Below are 20,983 nucleotides of genomic sequence, written 5' to 3'. Positions count from 1 at the left end.
CAAAGCATCATAAAAGTGGTCTCACTGTAGCTTTATGTGAGGAATACATAAGTTGATATTTATTGAATACTTTGCACTCCTCACCAGGGTTGTACGCCAATCAGAACCAAATGGAGAATGCCCTTTTGTGTTCCGATTCAGTTCCTAATTATGAGTTGAATATTAATTGAGGTAGCAACAGGAAGCAGAATTGCAATGAAGAAAGTAAATTTAAAATGAAAAAAAAAAAGGAAATTCATTTTTAATTAAAAAAAAAAAAAAAAAAAAAGGTCTTTGACTTGACAGCCTTGTTTGAAAGTATGAAAAGTCTTGAAGTTTGAAGGTTTTATAGCCTTGCTGGAAGATAGACAATGGTTTCTCAAGAGATTCTTCATGCAAATATTTGCTGAACTTCTTTGAATTATAATTCAGTAAATTTCACTGACCATTTTTTCACATTCCATTTCAACTTTCTGTGTGTTGTGGTCAATTCAATTCAAATTTGACTTCATAGATTGGAAGGGAGCTAATTCTTAGATTTTTAGATTTGTATATTTGGAAGTGTTATAAAGACATTTGTGAGTTACGATGTAAAGGATAACTTTATTAGTCATTTCAGTTTGTTCCTCCAACAAATCTATCATGACTTCAAAAGACTTGGAATATAGTGCACAAGTCATATGGATACATTTTTGGCCAGTTATGATGTTTTTGTAATTTTGGAGCATTACAGCTGTGCCTACTAAGAACTGTTTTGGTATGGAAAAAAGCAGCCTGTTCTTCAAAAGCTCCCCTTTTGTATTCCACAGGAATAAAACAAAACAAAACAACAACAACAGCATACGGGTTTGGAACAACATGAGGATGGGATGACAGATTTTTCATTTCTGAACGAACTGTTCATTTAAAAGCACAGGAAAGGCGAGAGAGAAAGAAATCAAATACATCTTCACAAAATAAAAAGATTAATTTGAATGCCAGAAAAGTTATGAATGAGAAAAAATACTATGAGAAGGAAATGAGATGAAGGGGAAAGGACAGTTCCATTTCAAAGAGGGAAATCACAGCTGTCATATTGCTTTGTGTCGTGTAACAGAGGTTGCCAAGGGTCAGGCATAAACCTAAGGACCTCCCCCTTCCCTCTGACAAACAGGCTGCCTCTGATCCTTTAGAAATCCATTCAGGATATTCAGTAGCTTTGGTCTTGCTTTCATCATGCGCAATGGGGAAAAGCAGACGTGGAAACAGACGGTGAAGGCAGAGAGCAAGTGTGTGCGCATGTGTATAAGCCAAACGTCCTTGCATGGAGACACAGCTGTGAGAGAGAGCTTGGGGGGAAATGTGTTATTTTATTTTCTGTTGCACTGGTCTGCTCATAGGACTGATTGAACGGTCTTTTCAATCTATAAAAAAAAAAAAAAAAAAAAAAACATACCTAAAAGAGGTGATATTGTTGATCTATACATCAACAATATCACCTTAAGTTATGCTAAAGAACTACATTAAAAATTATTACTGTGATTGTTATTTTACCATTAATTATTTTTTTAACATGTTTTTTTATTGCTGATGCAGTTTTATAAAAGCAATAGTATTTTGTCCTGAAATCACAAACAAACATAAAATATATTTTGCATAAAGAAAATGAAGCCTGTTTTTGTACCATTAAGATATTTTGAATAGTGCAATTGTCATGACAGTTCAGCACATTTTCTGTCCAAATCAAATTACTGTTGTGCATTTTACTTTTACATTTGTTTGTAATAGAGCGCTGCAGAGAACACATGATTTTTGTAGGCCAAGCCAGTGATTAGCATCACCCTGGTTCCCTCAACAAAATTCCTTCATTATAGTCTCCCTTTTCATGTGAGGTCCGCTTCTTCGTTGGACATTTTTAAATCTACTCATAAATCATATTTTTATTCTTTAGCCTTTGGAAATGTGTAAATGTTGCTTTTGCAGTGTATTTTTTTTTTCTTCTCTTCATATTGTACAGCATTTTGGATCAATGTATATTGTTCAAATGTGCTTTATTAACAAATGTTGTCCCATTTTAGTAAAAAGCTTTAAAAAAAAATTTTTTTTTTAAAAATCACAGGGGGTAATACTGATGTCATTGAATAAAATGAAATATCGGCTTGTGTTAACCATAGACGTACATATTTCAGGTATTCAACCAAAAACCCATTCAAAAACCCATTGATAAGTGCTAAAACTCATTACATTAATCATGTAAATAATAGCTTAGGCCTATGTTCAATTAAAAAATGTGAAATTTAATTTGAAAAAGTTGAGTTGTTTGCATCACTGGTGAATATTTCTATCGTAAAACAGTTGTCAAATATTAAATGTTTAGCTACTTACATCTTACCTCACACTCTTTCACTTCTAAAAGCGTCGCATTAGAAAGTGCACTCATCTTCTGTGAACAGTAGCCTATGGCCCACATTCTTTTATTTGATTGGTCATCTCGATCATATTCTCTCAGAGACGAATTTCAACATAATATGCTGATAACGGTATATAACTGTCTTCATTTATTCCATTATTTTTCTTGTGACCCGTATATAGTGAAACAAATGAGAACAATAGTATTTCGTGTTAGGTTGTATTTTTTAAGTCGGTGCTTGAAGTAGCTCTTAAATTTCATTCATTATTGCAGTCAGTGTTAGGAAATATTATAGACTATTAATAATTTTAATTATAGGCCTATAATTCATTGTATAATAGACCTAAAAAAAAATGTTTAAAACATTTTCAAAGATGAGCTAATAGCCTAATCTTTTATTATCCTCACAGCAAGTCAGTTATGTGGTGATGCGCTATGAAATTTTTGCGGGGCAAATTTATTAATATTGATTTAATAATTTAGCTACTTACATCTTACCTCACACTCTTTCACTTCTAAAAGCGTCGCATTAGAAAGTGCACTCATCTTCTGTGAACAGTAGCCTATGGCCCACATTCTTTTATTTGATTGGTCATCTCGATCATTTTGACATTATTGAGCAGAGTTAGCATCAAGAATATCAAATATTGAGGGGCCAATTTGGCCATTTCTAATTATTGAGGAGGACTTGTCCGTGGTGCATTTTTGTTCTTCCCTAAAAGCCCAAACTCAATGTCCAAATCGTCTAGATCAGTGATTGTTGTAAAATACAGTCCACTGTTTATTAAAACTGCTTTAAGACACGAAAGTGATACTGTTCCCTAAGTGGCTTTCTAGAACGGAGTGGAACACAGACAAGCAAAGTGAACTTTGTGTCCTTGCCTAAATGACTAAAAACACAGAAATGTGTCAAAATGCCGGTGAGTATTTGCTTAAACATGTCTTAAATGAACATAAACCGTTGGGAAATAAGTCACATGTGTATCAGTATTAGGGGATGCACGACTACTGATTTCTTCTAGTCGATTTCTTATCAAAACAATACTCGAGTTACTCGACTACTCATGGTTCATGCTACTGTAAATGAAGACATGAAGACATGAAATAGTTCTTATCAATAAATGTTTATTAATTCATAGCCTACTGCAGCAATTATAAGCAAACTCTCAAAACATAATTATGACATTACATATTTTAATTTTCATGTAACAGAGTAAAGCCAAATAAGCCCACGATAACCCGGTTTGCATCAACAGACGATGATCATGTATTGACGATAGCCAGAGATATTGTCAAAAGCATCAAATATCGGCAATATTAAGAGGATTTGGCATTCCAATTAATGTAGGCCTGTCACATTCTTCTAGTCTATTGTTGTTACTATTAGATTAGGCTATTATTAAATCAATATTAATAAATTTGCCCCGCAAAAATTTCATAGCGCATCACCACATAACTGACTTGCTGTGAGGATAATAAAAGATTAGGCTATTAGCTCATCTTTGAAAATGTTTTAAACATTTTTTTTTAGGTCTATTATACAATGAATTATAGGCCTATAATTAAAATTATTAATAGTCTATAATATTTCCTAACACTGACTGCAATAATGAATGAAATTTAAGAGCTACTTCAAGCACCGACTTAAAAAATACAACCTAACACGAAATACTATTATTCTCATTTGTTTCACTATATACGGGTCACAAGAAAAATAATGGAATAAATGAAGACAGTTATATACCGTTATCAGCATATTATGTTGAAATTCGTCTCTGAGAGAATATGGTCCGTTAATGCAGCGTCAGGCAGCTCCGTCACTTTTTACTTTCACTTTGAATAGCCTACTGACTGACCGAGGTTAAGCTTTCACCGGTATAACTTTTGCATAAAGTTTGCACGTTGCTTCTTGTGTGATATCCATTGGCTCCCCTTCTTGGTTTAAAACGGAAAGATTTACAATATTGTGACGTATCGCTCTCTTTTTAAATTCATTTATGCTTAATGCACGCTCGAGTAGTCGATTGTTTCCGACAGCGCCGACTAGTGATTGAAGTAGTCAATCTCTCGACTACTCGACTAGTCTATGCAAGCCCTAATCAGTATATTGGATCCATGCAACTGGTCTTAAAGTGACAGCAGCCTAATATACCTTAATGTTAATCAAACAAGAATAGGCAAAGAAAAAAATCACTTATTGGTCTTTAGTAGATTTAGTAGGATTAATCCATATTTAATTTATACAGTGAAGACTATGCAGTGTTTTATATTTGATTACTTTTTGTTAATAAAGGCTTTTCTATTTTTTTATTTTTTTTATTTTTATTATTTATTTCAGAGGAATGCTATATTTGTTAAGCTCTAAGCTGATAATTACCTCTAAGAGAGGGTATGGAATATGTTGCACATGTTGCTTGCCAATAAATAAAGACTTGTCAATTCATGAAACTTTCTCATCTCTTAATTTTGTTATACTTAAAATACATTGTTCTTAAGAATAGTATTATTTATTTCGGTGATCGGTATCTGTGATCATATCGGCCAATACTGCTTCCAGTTATCAGTATTCGGACCTAAAATTGGAGCACCCTTATTACTTTTACAAGAAATGCATTACAATATTGCATTACTCCCTAAAAAAAGTAACTAATTGAGTTAGTTACTTTTTATTGAAAGTAATGTTACATGATACTTTTGCGTTACTTTTTCTCACCTGGGCTGGGCTTGCTTGTATAAATACATTTACACACCAAAAGTGAAATGATCCTTCAATGATCCTGCGCACGTAACTCCTCTGCACCTTACTCCTAATTTCTCTCAACATGGGGACAATAGAAGTATCAGTCAATAAATGGGAAAACAAAGTAACTTGTGTTACTTATTTGAAAAAAGTAACTCAAATATTTTGTTGTAAATTTAAAAGTAATGTGTTTTATGTAAATCATAGTTACTTGTAATGCATTACCCCAACATTGTTTATGAGTACACTACCATATAGATAGAGTGAAGAAAGATGGAACAACAACAAACAACTGAAGGCAGCAACAACAATTGATGCTCACATTGACAAGACCTTTTGTGAAGAGGTTAGGAGCAACTCTAGTTTTAGTACTGGACAGCAACAGACACTGGACAAAGAAAAAACGTTCTAGTGTGCATGCATCAACTGCAAGCAATCAAATGGAGCATACTTTGAAATGGTATGTGTGGCCATAAGCATACACTGAGCGTTCATATACTTTGGGCTGATTAATCTTAATACTGAAAAAAAACTGCACACACCTCCTTTAAGAAGATGTTATAGCCAAGTGTGTTGAATCACATAAGCCCATCCAACACTAAATCATAATCGTTTTAATGGCACTGTTAACAAGCAATAAACTTTCAAACACATTTACAGCCTGCGACAGGTTTCACTTGCTTATTCCCTGACCTTCATTCAACTCTCACTTTATGACTCAAATCACTTTATTATCTCACTTTATCATCTTACATAAAAATTAAAATGCCGCCCCTGGAGTCACCTCTTCTGTCCTTTTCAACTAACCATTAACAGAATTACCTTAGTATGGCTCGATTTGTCTCAAACCTATCTCTATTCAGCAAGGGCAAATGAATTAGATCAATTTTAGCCACCATCATTCCATCCTCAAGAACATCATTAGCCAGAAACAGCAGGGAAAAGATGAGTGCAGGAGACGATAAGAACAAACATTTGCTGTTGATGGATCCAGCTCAGCCAGGAGGCATTTCAATGTTTTCTATCCTGGATGTTCCTTGTTAACAGAATAATAAGTTGTGTAATTGAGCCATTCATTATCCCTGATGTTTTTACTGGTGTGCAAACTTGCACAGCCACTTTGTAAATGTTTGGAAGTTTGAGACGCTACTAGCCCAGTACAAAATAGGAAGAAGACTGGTGTTTTAAGTGTAACTTGAGGATACACATGGGGTTAGGGTTATATAAAATGAAATAAACTTTAATGCAAGTTGTAAATCAAACAAGCTGAGACCAGAAAACTGTTTAAGCTGTTATTGGATGTTACAGTAAAGTAATTATATTTTCTTAAAACATTAAATTGATGCAAAATCCAAGCACTTTGAAAAGAATAACATTCGTGTAGAAAAAAAAGGGGGAAAAAAACACAGTTCTGGGCTCTGAGTTTCCACAATGAGGTGACAATGAGAAACACAAAAGACATACATTAACAGAACCAGTTCTGAAGACTCTTTCCACATGTAAATGAGATATTATACCTAAAGTAATTGCTCTATTGCTTGTTTTCAAGGACAACAAAAGGATTCAGGACAACTGCATAGTAAATGTCTAATCTAGGAGAAAACTATTTGCGTGTTTATCTAGAAAACAGTTTTAGAGCTCACCATACCAAATGCTCAAATAAGTCTTCTGAAAAAGCTGGATAAAGACTATTTAATTCATATTATGACCTTTAATGACTTCAAATTAAGCATTCTCTCCAAATGAGTGCTCTAATCTACATATTTTGCCTTTAAAGTTATGAAATCAATTTTTTATTCTTATTTATTTACCACACTATTATGTATGATTCACCAGTGCCCATTATTTAGAAAATGCATTGGTGAATCATGAAGAAACATGTCATTATTGACAACAACTTGCTTGCTCTGAAACAGCTTTCCTTTAAAGCTAACATCACCTAGGTCACCTAGCTAGAAGGACAGAGAATGATGTTGTTAAATAGCTATTTAGCCATTTTTGAGTACCTGTTGTAGGTAAAGCCATCTTTCTAAAAACTTTCCAAAACCTAACGATAATTTAATGCCAGATAATGTTAACGTAATAGAGGTTACAGCAATAATATCACAAACCAATTGTGAAAAAGATCCATTGGGATACATGTAGATGCTATGAAGAGTGAACTTGACCACTAACCATGTGCCAATCTGCTGACTTCATTTTTTTTTTTTTTTTTTTTTTTTGGAGTCATTACCTGGTTAATACACATTGTGGTTATGGGTTTTTGAGTCTTACTTGTGTAATTTCCCAATTCCATTCCCATTTTTTTTCCCATAATTTTTTGTCCTCTCCACCAGTCCCACTTTAGGTGTATTTAACTACTATGTACTTGCAGAAAAAATATGATGCAATATAATTATTGTGTACATGCATAATTAAATTGCACCCACATTTAAATTACCTTGATATAATTAGGGTCCGAGCACCGATGGTGTGAGGACCCTATTGTAATTGCTCAGTCAATTCTTCTTCTTCTCCGAAATTAATCGCATTTTTGAGGGCCTAAACTTGCTTCGAAAACTCATGAAACTTTGCACACTTGTCAGAAGTGGTGAAAATTTACTTCTGATATGGGTTTCAGAATTCAGTAGACACATGTAACAGCTCAATACCTACAAAAATTCCCTGGGTGCAAAATCTGAAAACCCAACAAGAAGTGAGATATTTTGAATTTTCTCTGCAAAATATTAGCTGTTTTTGCCATTTCCTGAAGACATCTACATGCCAATATTCAGTTACAGTCATACACTGTGATTAAGTCCTCATTAAGATTTAACCACAAAAACATCATATTTGGTCAGTCTAATCTTAAGGCCTTAGTGATGTTAAATAGCAAAGATCTTGAGTTTTCATTGAATGGCGTGTCCGTGGCAGCCCGACAAATTCTGATGTTTCCAGACGTTGTACTTTAACGACTCCTCCTAGAGCTCCTCCTAGAGCTTTAATCATATAAGATCTTGAGTTTTCTCTGAAGGACATATCCGTGGCGACCTGAAAAATTCGATGTTTCACCATGAAACAGGAAGCTATTGTAACTCAGGCATACAATGTCCCATACAATCTGCCCCAAACTTCACATATGTGATAAGAGTCCTGGCCTGAAGACATCTACATGCAAATATTCAGTTAGTCATAGCGCCACCTGTTGACTACAAGAAATAGCATGTTTGTACACTGTACCAAACATGCTAGAAACACGTTAAATCATGCAACACTTGGCTAAGTGCTAAAGTATGCGATTAACGCCACGAAACAGGAAGTTGTTGTAACTCAGGCATACAATGTCCAATCTGCCCCAAACTTCACATGTTTGATAAGAGTCCTGCCCTGAACACATCTTCATGACAATATTCAGTTATAGTAAAAGCACCACCCACTGACAATAGGAAGTGATTTGTTTAACACTGTGAGACACTACTAGCAACATACTAAAATATGCAATTGAGTACTAAACATGCTACAAGCATTCTAAAGCATGTTAGCAACACTTAGCTGAGTGCTAAAGCATGCTATTAACGTCATGAAACAGGAAGTTGTTGTAACTCAAGCATACAATGTCCCATCTGCCTCAAACTTCACATTTGATAAGTGCCCTGGTCTAAAGACATCTACATGCCAAAATTTTGTTATAGTCATATCGCCACCAGCTGGTAACAAGAAGTGTGGCAAATACAAATGACTGATGTAGTCCTCCTATATTTATATACTTAAATGCATATTCCCCACCGTGCTCTGTTTTCCTATAGCCAACGAGTGGCGGTGACACGGGTGCGAGGGCCCTTTCATCGCTGCTTGCAGCTTTAATTAGATGTGTAATTGATGTACTCAAGTCAAGTCACTTTTATTTATATAGTGCTTTATACAATACAGATTGTTTTAAAGCAGCTTTACAGTGATAAACAGGAAAATAATGATTAATGATGCAAACAGAATAAATTCTGCTTTAAAGCGGCTATAAAAAAAGACAACATCATTGTTTAACTGAAGTCAGTTCAGTGTTGATTCAGTTCAGTTCAATTATGAATTGAGTTCATTTCAGCTATAAAGCAGCTGATACAGAAAATGCAGATAATGTCATCATCCAGGTCAGTTCAGCTCTCATCCAATAGTGTCAGTGCAGTCAAGTCAATAATATTGCTGAGTATTACGCCAAACTCCTGACAAAATCTGAGAACATGTATGTTGTGACAATCCAATATTGGAAAGAGGAGCCCAGGACCAAAAGATCAGGTTCCAGCTAGGAAAAGTCATCAATTGTGAGTACTTCCACCTGCTCACCCTCCAAACATGGAACCACCCACAGCTCTAGCCAATGAAATTCTAATGAAGGTCACCATAAATCTAGGAACTCTGCTTCACTCAAGTTGTATGGTCCTGGGTACAGACTTCCCCAGGATGAGGTGCTGAAGCACAGGGTGGCCTAAAGAAAAACCGGATGAAAAGTAAAAAGACAGAGTTAACCTTCATCCGCAACATCTTCCTTAACGACTTTGCCTTTCTTCTGTTCTGTCTTCCCCCTTCAAGGTGGCATAGCATTGAAACAGATGTTGGGAACAACGCCACCACAAAGAACCTACGTTCCAGTTAAAATTCCTATGTTCTTGGCTAAATAATATTTATTTCTGTTAACCCTGCTCCCGCCTCTCTTGTGGTTGTGTTTTGTGGCAGCTTAAACCTCTCCTCGCCTTGGCGCCCGTGTCACATAGATGGTGGAGAATGTGGGCATTTGCAGTTAGTGCTTGAGTTTCCACAAACCTAGACCCAGACAAGGACATAATGGAAGATGCAATTAATGCCTTGTTGACCAGTCATGACAAACAGAGGAAGGAGCAAAGTGCCCTTAGGGAGTCAGTTAAGGTCATGTGTCAGGTTATGTCCAAAACCAGAGGCACCCTAGACTCAGGGCAGGTCCTCACTAATGAGTGAACATGGTTTGGAATACTACCTGGAGTTATTAGAGAGGATCACAACCAGAGAGAAATGGCCTGAAGATGATGGGGGTGCCTTTTGACACCTTTTTGATAGGGGAAGCCCAGAGGACCTGTCAAGATCTGGTCTCTAGAGATGCAGCTGATTATGGGAAGTTCAAGAAGGCCATCTTGGCCCACTATGGACATAGCATCCACACTCATGCCCAACGTTTCCATGCATGGACTTTTGATCCAATCCAGCCAGTAAGACCTCAGATAGCCACATTAACCAGAATGAAAAAGGCCTGCTTCATTATAGGGGACGGCTCCCATTGGTGGAAAGAATACTGTAGTGCTAGACTGTTGCATCCATTCCCTGCCAGCTGAGGCAAAGTACTATGCTGTGCAAACCAGTCATACCGACAGTTAATGAAAGGTAATGAAAGCAAATCATGATCTTCTCAGAATGGGCCGTCAGAGTACCAGAGGAGAAAGAGGGGGGCCACTAAAGTACTAGGCTGACTCACAGTTGACATGGTCAGTCACATAGGCCCAGCCTCCGAATCCACCTCCCTGGCAGCCCCTCAGCAACAAGAACCCACAAATGTGTTACTCATGTGGACAGGAAGGTCACCTCTCCTGAAGATGGCTGGGAAAAAAAGAATCCATGCCCTCAGCGGACAGTAAGATTTATCACTATGGGACAACCTATTAGTCACGCCAGGGTACAACGGCTCCCTGTATCCCAGTAAGACTGGCCAACCGAGATAGAGAAGCCCTACTAGACTCAGGAAGTATAGTTACCCTAGTACAGTGGGAATTTGACCCCCACCACTAAAAAAAGCCAACTCACCGTGCAGATAAAGATGGTCACCCCGAGAGGAGTGTGTACTTTTAAAGCGGGGGTGAACGAAAGCCTGTCGGTACCAGTCCTGGTAGGTAGAGACTGCCCAGTGTATGAGTGTTATTGGCCTCTAGCCAACCAAAAACCCCATTGAAGGCCTAAAAGTCAAGTTAAGCAAAGCTCCAAGAGACCCCAGACTCTCCAGTCTTTTGCAGCACCCTCAGGCCAGGAATCAGGGAATGGGTCTGTGATCACAGAAAAAGGAGTAGTAAATGGCCACTCTAAAAATGAAGCAGAGAATCCCTTCACCAGTGAAATTTTCTGAGTTCTCCCAAGCAGAAATGATGGAAAGTGACCAGCCAGGGCAGTTTGGCACAGCTCAGCTACAAGACCTTAACTTCGAACAGGCTTGGAGAAGCATCAAGGATATTGACGACCAGTTATTGGAGGAAGTAAGTTTATTAAATTATCCACATTTTGTTGTTAAAAATACCATACTGTAGCAAGTCATTAAGATTGAAGACAAGGTTGTTGAACAGCTGCTGGTACCTAAACCCTATATCGTCAGAGTATTGTACTTGGCTCATTTCAACCTCCTGGGTGCCCACCTGGGAACAGAGAAGACATATGAACGCATACTGAGGAGGTTTTACTGGCCAGGGGTGAAGCGAGCAGTTGAAGATTACTGCAGACAGTGTGCAACCTGCCAGAAGACCAGCCTAAAGACAATCTATCACAACCCATTGATTACTTTACCCATTATCAAGATTCCCTTCCAAAGAATTGTTATGGATGTCCTGGGGCCATTGCCCAAATCCAGCAGGGGCCATCATTACATTTTGCTGATTCTGGATTATGCCACCCAATATTCAGAGGCAATACCCCTAAAGAAGCAACTGCTAAAGTGGTGGCCAGAGAGATGTTCCAGCTTTTAGCCGAGTGGGCATTGTAGAGGGGATTCCAACAGACCAGGGTACCTGTTTCATGTCCAAATTTCTGAAAGAGATGTGTAAACTGTTAAAGGTGAGCCAGATTTGTACCTCGATTTATCATCCACAAACAGATGGGTTGATTGAGAGGTTTAATCAGACCTTAAAGCAAATGCTCAAGAAACTGATTGAGGTGGATGGGAAAAACTGGGATCAGTTGCTGCCCTGTGTTATTCTACATCAGGGAAGTACCACAGAGCTCCACATGATTTTCCAAATTCAAACTTCTCTATGGACAGAGGACCAGAGGTGTGATGGATATTGCTAAAAAGGTCTGGGAAACCCATTCGTAGCCATATCACTCTGTGGTGGAACATGTGAAGCAGAGCACCAATGGATGACTCAGATGTGGCCAATTGTTTGAGAGCACATGGAACAAGCTCAAGAGGCCCAGGCATGAATCTACAACAGAGAGGCCCAACTAAGAGAGTATCAACCAGGAGAAAAGGTCATGGTGTTTGTTCCCACCCACGAATGCAAGTTTCTCGCCAAGTGACATGGGCCGTATGAAGTGGTTAATAGAGTGGATACAGTGAACTATAAGGTAAGGCAGCCCGGCCAGCGTCGGATCTACCAGACCCATCATGTGAATTTAATCAAGAAGTGGTATGACCCAGAACAATGTCTGCTCTTTAACCTGTCATCCCAAGTCCTTTCTTAATTGCCTTTGGAAGTGGAGATGGGAGCCCAACTGACCCCAAACCAAAAGCAAGAACTCCTGGAGTTGATAAGCCAACATTCAAATGTATTCTCCCTACTGTTAGGACGGACCACAGTGGTGTACCATGACATAATCATCGAAAGTGAGACTAAGGCCCTATTGCATCCCAAAGGCCCAACAAGAAGCCATCTGTGAAGATGATGTTGGACCTAAACATCATTGAAGTGTCCAACAGTACAGTAGTTTTTGCTGTTAAAAGCACGAGCTGCAGGTCAGTTGAGTGAATAAAACCGCAAGGTCTAGACACAAGTTTTTTAAAAAGTTGAACTTCTTTTAACTTGAGCGTCACATTTTTAGAATGCTGTGTCATGTGTGAGGTGCTGCAAAAGATGTGAGACGCAAGCACAACTGTTAAAGACGTCCGTCTAGCGTGCCTTTTCATTGATAAACAACAGAAAAGTAGTGCGGTGGAATGGAAAAACAGTATATTGGATCCATGAATTAAGTCTTAAAGTGACAGCAGCCTAATATTCTTGTTGTTGCCTGTGTTTTTTAATGTTAATAAAACAACAAGACGGGGGGGAGAATCTTGACTGAATAGCTTTTGTAACTTTAATAAGGATTAATCTACCTTTAACTTATACAGTGGACTATGCAGTGTTATTTCACATTTGACTGCTTTATTCAGTTTATGTATCTGAAAACTACTGTTAGACCAACCTAAAAAACTAGAAAAGGTCTGTTTTATTTTTGTGTTTGTTCTATTGTATTTATTTGTGTTATTGCTCATTATTTGATTATTTGTTTTTGTTTTTTTTATTACTGACTGTCTACTTTATTTACTTGTCTTTAAAGGGTACATAACACACAGTTTCCGCCAATCTCATGTTAATCTTGAGCACCTATAGAGTAGTACTGCATCCTTCATATCTCCAAAAAGTCTTTAGTTTTATCATATTTATAAAAGATAGATACGCTGTACGGACTCTTTCCAAAAAAAGCCGAGCTTCTGGAGGCGTGCCTGCCGTGGGCAGAGCTAAAGAGTCATGAGCATGCGCAGCTTTTGCGTAGTGATCGTCTGCAAGCTGCGACATCATTATAAATAAAAAACAACTCGTGTTTTGAAACTTTGGCCATGTTTAGCATGAGAATGCAACTCTTTAACAGTGTAAATAAGTCAGAATGCATGAAATAGCATTAGACTCCCCCTTTAACAATATTTGAAATTTATATGAGTTAGGCTAGTTTATTAAGGTTACATCGGTCAAAAACACAGAAAACAATAACTATATTATACAAATATTTAAATTACTGGCCCGACCAGGCCCGTAAAAAAGATCCTTAGCGCTGAGCCCTGCAAATTCTTCTTAAGAGACACGATAACTTTATATGATGAACAGATTTAATTCAGGCTGTCATTCAGTGATCAGCAAACGCACGTAGAGCAATCAAATTTGATAAATGGAAGTTCAAGCACGCTTGATGAGCGAGAACCAATGAAGTTCATTTTTGTGTGCCACGCCATCATGTTTAAGCTTCTGCAAGAACCAATGAGGTTTGTAATTGATGACAGAGTTTTCATTTTTGTATGAACTATCCCTATAAGTAGTGTGACAGCACCACCCAATGCACAATAAATAACACATAACATCACAAACAAATGTAATAACCTACTAAATTATTTACATTTTCATATTTTATTTTTTTTATTTTTACCACATATATGTGTAAATGAGTATGTATATTTAATGTGCATATTTTATGCTTTGTCAAAAAAGATTCTTTTTAATATGCCAATAAAACGTACTGCAGGCTTTCTCCAGGTCTTTATCAATTCATTATTTATTTATTATTATATTTATTAGAATTCTGGGATTTCTAACACTTGTCTGCATTCCACACATCATCAATATCAAAACACTTCCAGGTACTTTCATGCATCAATAATAAATAAATAAATAAATAAATAAACCTAGGAGCTTGTTCATGCTAAACTTGCAGCTGCAATGCTAGAATTGTAAATGGTTTTTAGGTTGTTGCAGTGCAGTTGCTAATGTGTTTCTGAGTGGGTGTTGGTGCATTGCTGTGCGGATGTTAGTGTGTTTTGGGTAGTGATCTTATGGTCCACCCCCACAACTGTGTGATGATTTTTCTTTTGCGTAAAATATCACTGTCTAACAGCTACACTAGCAAATAAAGTATCAGAGGAAGATAATGTCTCTTTTGCTTCCCTGGAGATCATTGTGTTCTCAATGAGCTCTTATTAAGCAAGGCATGAATTTCAGAGGGAACTGCTAGATACAGACAACAGTCAGTCTCTGTTGCACTACAACTGGCTGATTATCCTGACAATGCAATAATGCCTGCCTACATGCTCACAGTCAGTCCACAAATCAACCTCAATGGGTCAAACTGGCAGAAATGAACTAATTACAAAGTAAACACTTCACCCACTCACTTTCGGCCCCATCTGAATCAAATAAACTTGAATTACTGATCTGTGATTGATGTAGCTTTTAGTGAGTACACAGTTACGTTAAATTAAAGCTGTGACACCTCTGTGATCATCATTACACCTGCAGTATTTACTGAGGATCTGACTAGTCCAAAAAAAACATCATTATTAATAATAGTAGCCAAAAAACATTCAGTAGTAAAAAAAAATAAAAATAAAAAAATAAGATAGGCCTACAAAAATATTAATTTTGCTCTATTACTGTAGTTGTTAGAAATGTTAAAATGCTTTGGTATGACTAAGGTTTTATATCATTTGTTAACATTTGTTAACAACAAATGAACGATGAACAATACTTCTACAGCATTTGTTAATGTTAGTTAATGTTAATATTCAACATATACTAATACAAAATCAATAATTGTATCAGTTAACATTAACATATTGCGTTTTTATTAACTAACATTAACAAGGATTAATAAATGCTGTAAAAAATAAATTGCTCATTGTTAGTTCATGTTAGCTAATGCATTAACTAATGTTGAAAAATTGGACCTTATTGCAAAGTGTTACCTATGCTTTAAAATCATAAACTTGATGATATTTTAATGCAACTTTGAAACTGTGTAAACATCAAATGGAAATGTAACAAGAATTTGACTAATCACTAGACATGCTTTGACTTGAATGCATGCAACATTCATGCAAGTTATTATATAAATAATTGTGACAAGATATGAAATGATTCTTTCATTTACTGACATCCTACCATTTCTTGTTCGGCTTTCCCTTTCTCAAATTATTGATGCACCACTCCTTTTACTTTTATCCTCTCTTCCTTCTTACAAACATGTAATAACTACAATGTGTGTGTGTTTGTGTGTGTACAGGTTTGGCTATAATTGTGAGGGCCAAATATCCTCACTTATATAGTGAAATAATATAAGTGTGTGTGTGTGCATGTGTGTGCGTGTGTGTACATATAGCATACCAGTTTTAAAACCTCAATTTTCAGGCTTGAGCTTAGTATCAAATAAATAAAAAATACAAATGTCTGGTAGGAGACATTTTAAAGATCTAAAATTAAGGTTTAGATTCAACTGTGTGTGTCAAATGTTCCCTGTTACGGCTTTTACATGGATTGTGCTGCTGATGTTCTTGTGTTTATGTAATTCATTCAGGTCAGTGAGTTGACTTCTTGTCATGCATGTATAAATGAGGCGGTGGTGGTTACAGCCAACCCTCTACATTGCAAGTAAATACGACAAAATTTTGTTCTGGGCTTCTAAATAATGTCTGTCATTAGCCACTGGCTTAAAAAATTGTTCGATTTCATTTGCAAGTGATTGTATTAGAGGATAAGAACAAGTTTAGAACATATATTTTCACTGTGTATTGTATCCTATGACCGCCTACACTAGAAAATTCTGATTGAGTGTTAGTGATGGGTCGCTCATAAAAAAAGATTTTTTTTTTTCCCTCAAATGCAAAGAGAGAGAAAGAGAGAGAATCACGCATATAATGACATGCTAAATTTCTTTTTTTTCTTTTTGGCAAAATGACAAAATTATTTTAGCCTTCAGCGTAAAACAAAGTTTTTAAGACCAAGCAGAAGCCAATGCTGGCTATGTTTTTCAGAAGTTGGCATAATTAATGCACAAGCAGCAATCACATTGGCCAATGCTCACCTGTCACCATCCATGTTTTGATTTCAGCCATTCAGTTCAAATGAATGCAGATAATGTGATTAATATTCATAAACCCAACAGATCTGACAGATCTTAGCATGTTGTATATTAATAAGAGTAGCATTAGTAGCAATAGAATTTTGTTAGTATTATTAGTCTTTTTTACAGAAACACTGAATGACCAATAGTTTCTCAAGCATTACAACTAGTCAATAATTTCTCAGTTCTGTTCAATATGATACATATGCATTCGTAAATTTTCGTTCATACATGGTTGCCATGTTTTAGTTCTAATTACTACCAGACAAATCCTGGATTGAAAAACAAGATGCCACCTTTCTAACTAAAATAGAACTTACAAGTGACCGGTTTGAAATTCTTGTCATGGGAAGCAACTTCATTAAGGGTCACCCATACATGGCAAGCAAACAGCGCACAAGAGACTTCACTAACATTCACGGTTGATAACAGAATCTAATGTTAGCATGGTTTTAAGACAGCACTAAACAGTTTTGTCAGAACTATTTAAAATCGTTTGAATAGAATTAATAAAGTGTAGTAATAATCATAAAAGATTTATTAAATTTATTACCTCCATGTACAAAGCCATGCATCGTGCAGTCAGATGGGCCAATGAGGTGGATCAGACTTGACTGACTAAATGCAACAGTGTAAGGCTCTAAGGAAGAAGAGAAAATGGAGAAAACATTATTATATGAATATAATTTAATATAAAGATCTGCAAATACAAACCCGATTCCAAAAAAGTTGGGACACTGTACAAATTGTGAATAAAAAAGGAATGCAATAATTTACAAATCTCATAAACTTATATTTTTTTCACAATAGAATATAGATAACATATCAAATGTTAAAAGTGAGACATTTTGAAATGTCATGCCAAATATTGGCTCATTTTGGATTTCATCAGAGCTACACATTCCAAAAAAGTTGGGACAGGTAGCAATAAGAGGCCAGAAAAGTTAAATGTACATATAAGGAACAGCTGGAGGACCAATTTGCAACTTATTAGGTCAATTGGCAACATGATTGGGTATAAAAAGAGCCTCTCAGAGTGGCAGTGTCTCTCAGAAGTCAAGATGGGCAGAGGATCACCAATTCCCCCAATGCTGCGGCAAAAAATAGTGGAGCAATATCAGAAAGGAGTTTCTCAGAGAAAAATTGCAAAGAGTTTGAAGTTATAATCATCTACAGTGCATATCATCATCCAAAGATTCAGAGAATCTGGAACAATCTCTGTGCGTAAGGGTCAAGGCCGGAAAACCATACTGGATGCCCGTGATCTTCGGGCCCTGCTACTGTACCATGCTACCATGCTACTGTAATGGAAATCACAACATGGGCTCAGGAATACTTCCAGAAAACATTGTCGGTGAACACAATCCACCATGCCATTCGCCGTTGCCAGCTAAAACTCTATAGGTCAAAAAAGAAGCCATATCTAAACATGATCCAGAAGTGCAGGCGTTTTCTCTGGGCCAAGGCTCATTTAAAATGGACTGTGGCAAAGTGGAAAACTGTTCTGTGGTCAGACGAATCAAAATTTGAAGTTCTTTTTGGAAAACTGGGACGCCATGTCATCCGGACTAAAGAGGACAAGGACAACCCAAGTTGTTATCAGCGCTCAGTTCAGAAGCCTGCATCTCTGATGGTATGGGGTTGCATGAGTGCGTGTGGCATGGGCAGCTTACACATCTGGAAAGGCACCATCAATGCTGAAAGGTATATCCAAGTTCTACAACAACATATGCTTCCATCCAAACGTCGTCTCTTTCAGGGAAGACCTTGCATTTTCCAACATGACAATGCCAGACCACATACTGCATCAATTACAACATCATGGCTGCGTAGAAGAAGGATCCGGGTGCTGAAATGGCCAGCCTGCAGTCCAGATCTTTCACCCATAGAAAACATTTGGCCCATCATAAAGAGGAAGATGCGACAAAGAAGACCTAAGACAGTTGAGCAACTAGAAGCCTGTATTAGACAAGAATGGGACAACATTCCTATTCCTAAACTTGAGCAACTTGTCTCCTCAGTCCCCAGACGTTTGCAGACTGTTATAAAAAGAAGAGGGGATGCCACACAGTGGTAAACATGGCCTTGTCCCAACTTTTTTGAGATGTGTTGATGCCATGAAATTTAAAATCAACTTATTTTTCCCTTAAAATGATACATTTTCTCAGTTTAAACATTTGATATGTCATCTATGTTGTATTCTGAATAAAATATTGAAATTTGAAACTTCCACATCGTTGCATTCCTTTTTATTCACAATTTGTCCAGTGTCCCAACTTTTTTGGAATCGGGTTTGTAAATGAAAAAACGAATTAGAGGTCTGCATTCCCGATAAGATTTCTTGCTGCGCGGGATTAAATTTTGAATGAAAGGCGGATTGCTATAGTCGGTAACTATAGTGTACTTTAGGCGGGAGCGGGCGGTCTGACAATAACCCGGTCGCTCCCGAGATGCTTTGACATCAGCGCATCTGTGCTTGAACTTAAAGTGAACAAAACTTTCTGCAGTGGTGGCGTTCACACAGTCACCAGTTCCCTTTCCTGAGAAACCTGGCAATATATGTTCTTTGCATTAGAGGTCTGCGCGAGTGCACCTTCAGAGATCACTCAACCTTTGTGATCAGATTTTGGAGGAGAGACGTTCTGAAACGGTCGTCAGTCAGCGTCATTCTGTTCTTGCGTGGATGTTAAAAAAGATTTCATTTTTCAGTATAGCTAGTAAGCCAACAGTTTTCGTTTATAATTTTGGCTTAGCCTATAGTTTTGAGGGACATGTTGTAGGCTATTTAATTTAGCCTATTTTTCTCTGTGATATTTAGCCTATTATTCTTTGTGACATTTTTTCTCTGACATTTTTTAGGCTGTTGACAGCATCATAGACAAATAACAAATACAAATCTTGTATATGCAACATTTTATATTTGTTATCCCCAATCACTCTTTCTTTAGGGGAAGTTTAAACGCGAGATTCTGGAAACGATCTTTAGCGGGACCCGTCGGGTCGGGAAGAAAATCACTAGGCTATATGCGGATAGCGGGTGAACACAGAGTGAATTTTAGGCGGGAGCGGGTGCGTGCGGAATAGAACCATTGCGGGAGCGGGATGGGAAAAAAAACAATACATACATACATACATACATACATACTCCTGGATGTATTATTTGACAATTAACTTCATAGTTCGTTGGGAAAAAAATTATACATACCTTTTGTCTGTCTATCTGTGCAGCATCAGAGCAAAATAACATAAAATGATGTCAAGATGAGACTCTGTTCAACTCTTAGTGATATATAAAATGTCCAACAAGCAGAGCAATCATTATATCACCAGCAAAAATATTAAACATGGTTAAGAAATTATGATGTTTGTTGGACATATAGTAATAGCATGTTTTTGAATATACAGACATGGTACTATGGTACCATTTAAAGTACCATAGTTAATGTGTATTCTAATCATTCGATAATACGGTATCAAAATGCCATTTTATTACCACCTGTTATGGTATTACTGTACCATGTTATTGCCAGTGCTTTTTGCAAGGTACATGTTTCACATCTGCTATATATTTACCCGGATGGGGTCAATCCATGTGATCACTAACACATCAAACACACGAGTTCAATGAGGATAAGGATGTGTAATGACATGAAGGAGGAAGCGTTACCTGGAAGAGAAACAGACATGAGGATCTCACCATTCCTCTCTTTGGTCTCTAATCGCTCTAATTTCTGAGCCTCATATCTCTTTTTTCCTGCTTCCTCCTGCTCTGAGCTGGAGTACTGCAATGGACAAAAACATTTAAGAAGAAAGATTGTCACAAGTAACTCATGTAAAAAAAAAAATCTACTAGATTGAGAAATGTTAGTGAATATTAGGCATAATTATTTGGCAAAACCTTTCACATTTGAGTAATGTTTGATTTGTACTTGTACTTGAAAATATGTGAACAGTGACAATAATAAAAAATATAGATAAATATTGAATATTGGTACAAAATACATGTTCTAATGTCACTCCTTGGAGAAGATACAATGGGTCTCATTTACTAATAATTGTGTGGATTATTTTGTATTTGTACGCACAGAACTTCTCACGAAAAATCTCTGCCTAATTCACAACACGTGTATGCACATGAATTTTCTTAAACTCATTCTAGTGAATTTGGAGTATTCTAAATAAGTGGCCACATACACAAGGTTAGTCATTTGCATAAAACACTCCCAGACCATCTCCATTTAAGGACTTTC

The 20,983-nt window shown here is 36.9% G+C and overlaps 1 protein-coding gene across 6 annotated transcripts in view; it reads right to left on the bottom strand.

The window, feature by feature from the left end:
- The window catches only part of acot7 (acyl-CoA thioesterase 7), an 89,635-nt gene that overhangs the window by 47,483 nt on the left and 21,169 nt on the right, over nt 1-20,983 (bottom strand). For 3 of the 6 annotated variants that reach the window (XM_051903497.1, XM_051903502.1, XM_051903499.1), the window contains 3 exons: nt 20,401-20,515; nt 19,939-19,953; nt 17,287-17,373 (listed from right to left, as the gene is read on the bottom strand). In XM_051903497.1, coding sequence (XP_051759457.1) covers nt 17,287-17,373; nt 19,939-19,953; nt 20,401-20,515 — 217 coding nt within the window. The remainder of the gene's footprint in view (nt 1-17,286; nt 17,374-19,938; nt 19,954-20,400; nt 20,516-20,983) is intronic. The other 3 variants (XM_051903498.1, XM_051903500.1, XM_051903503.1) reach the window with 2 other exon arrangements.

This window comes from Ctenopharyngodon idella, chromosome 8 (genome assembly GCF_019924925.1).
Source record: "Ctenopharyngodon idella isolate HZGC_01 chromosome 8, HZGC01, whole genome shotgun sequence".
Classification (NCBI taxonomy): Eukaryota; Metazoa; Chordata; class Actinopteri; order Cypriniformes; family Xenocyprididae; genus Ctenopharyngodon; species Ctenopharyngodon idella.
This window is presented reverse-complemented; position numbering and strand designations above follow the sequence as displayed.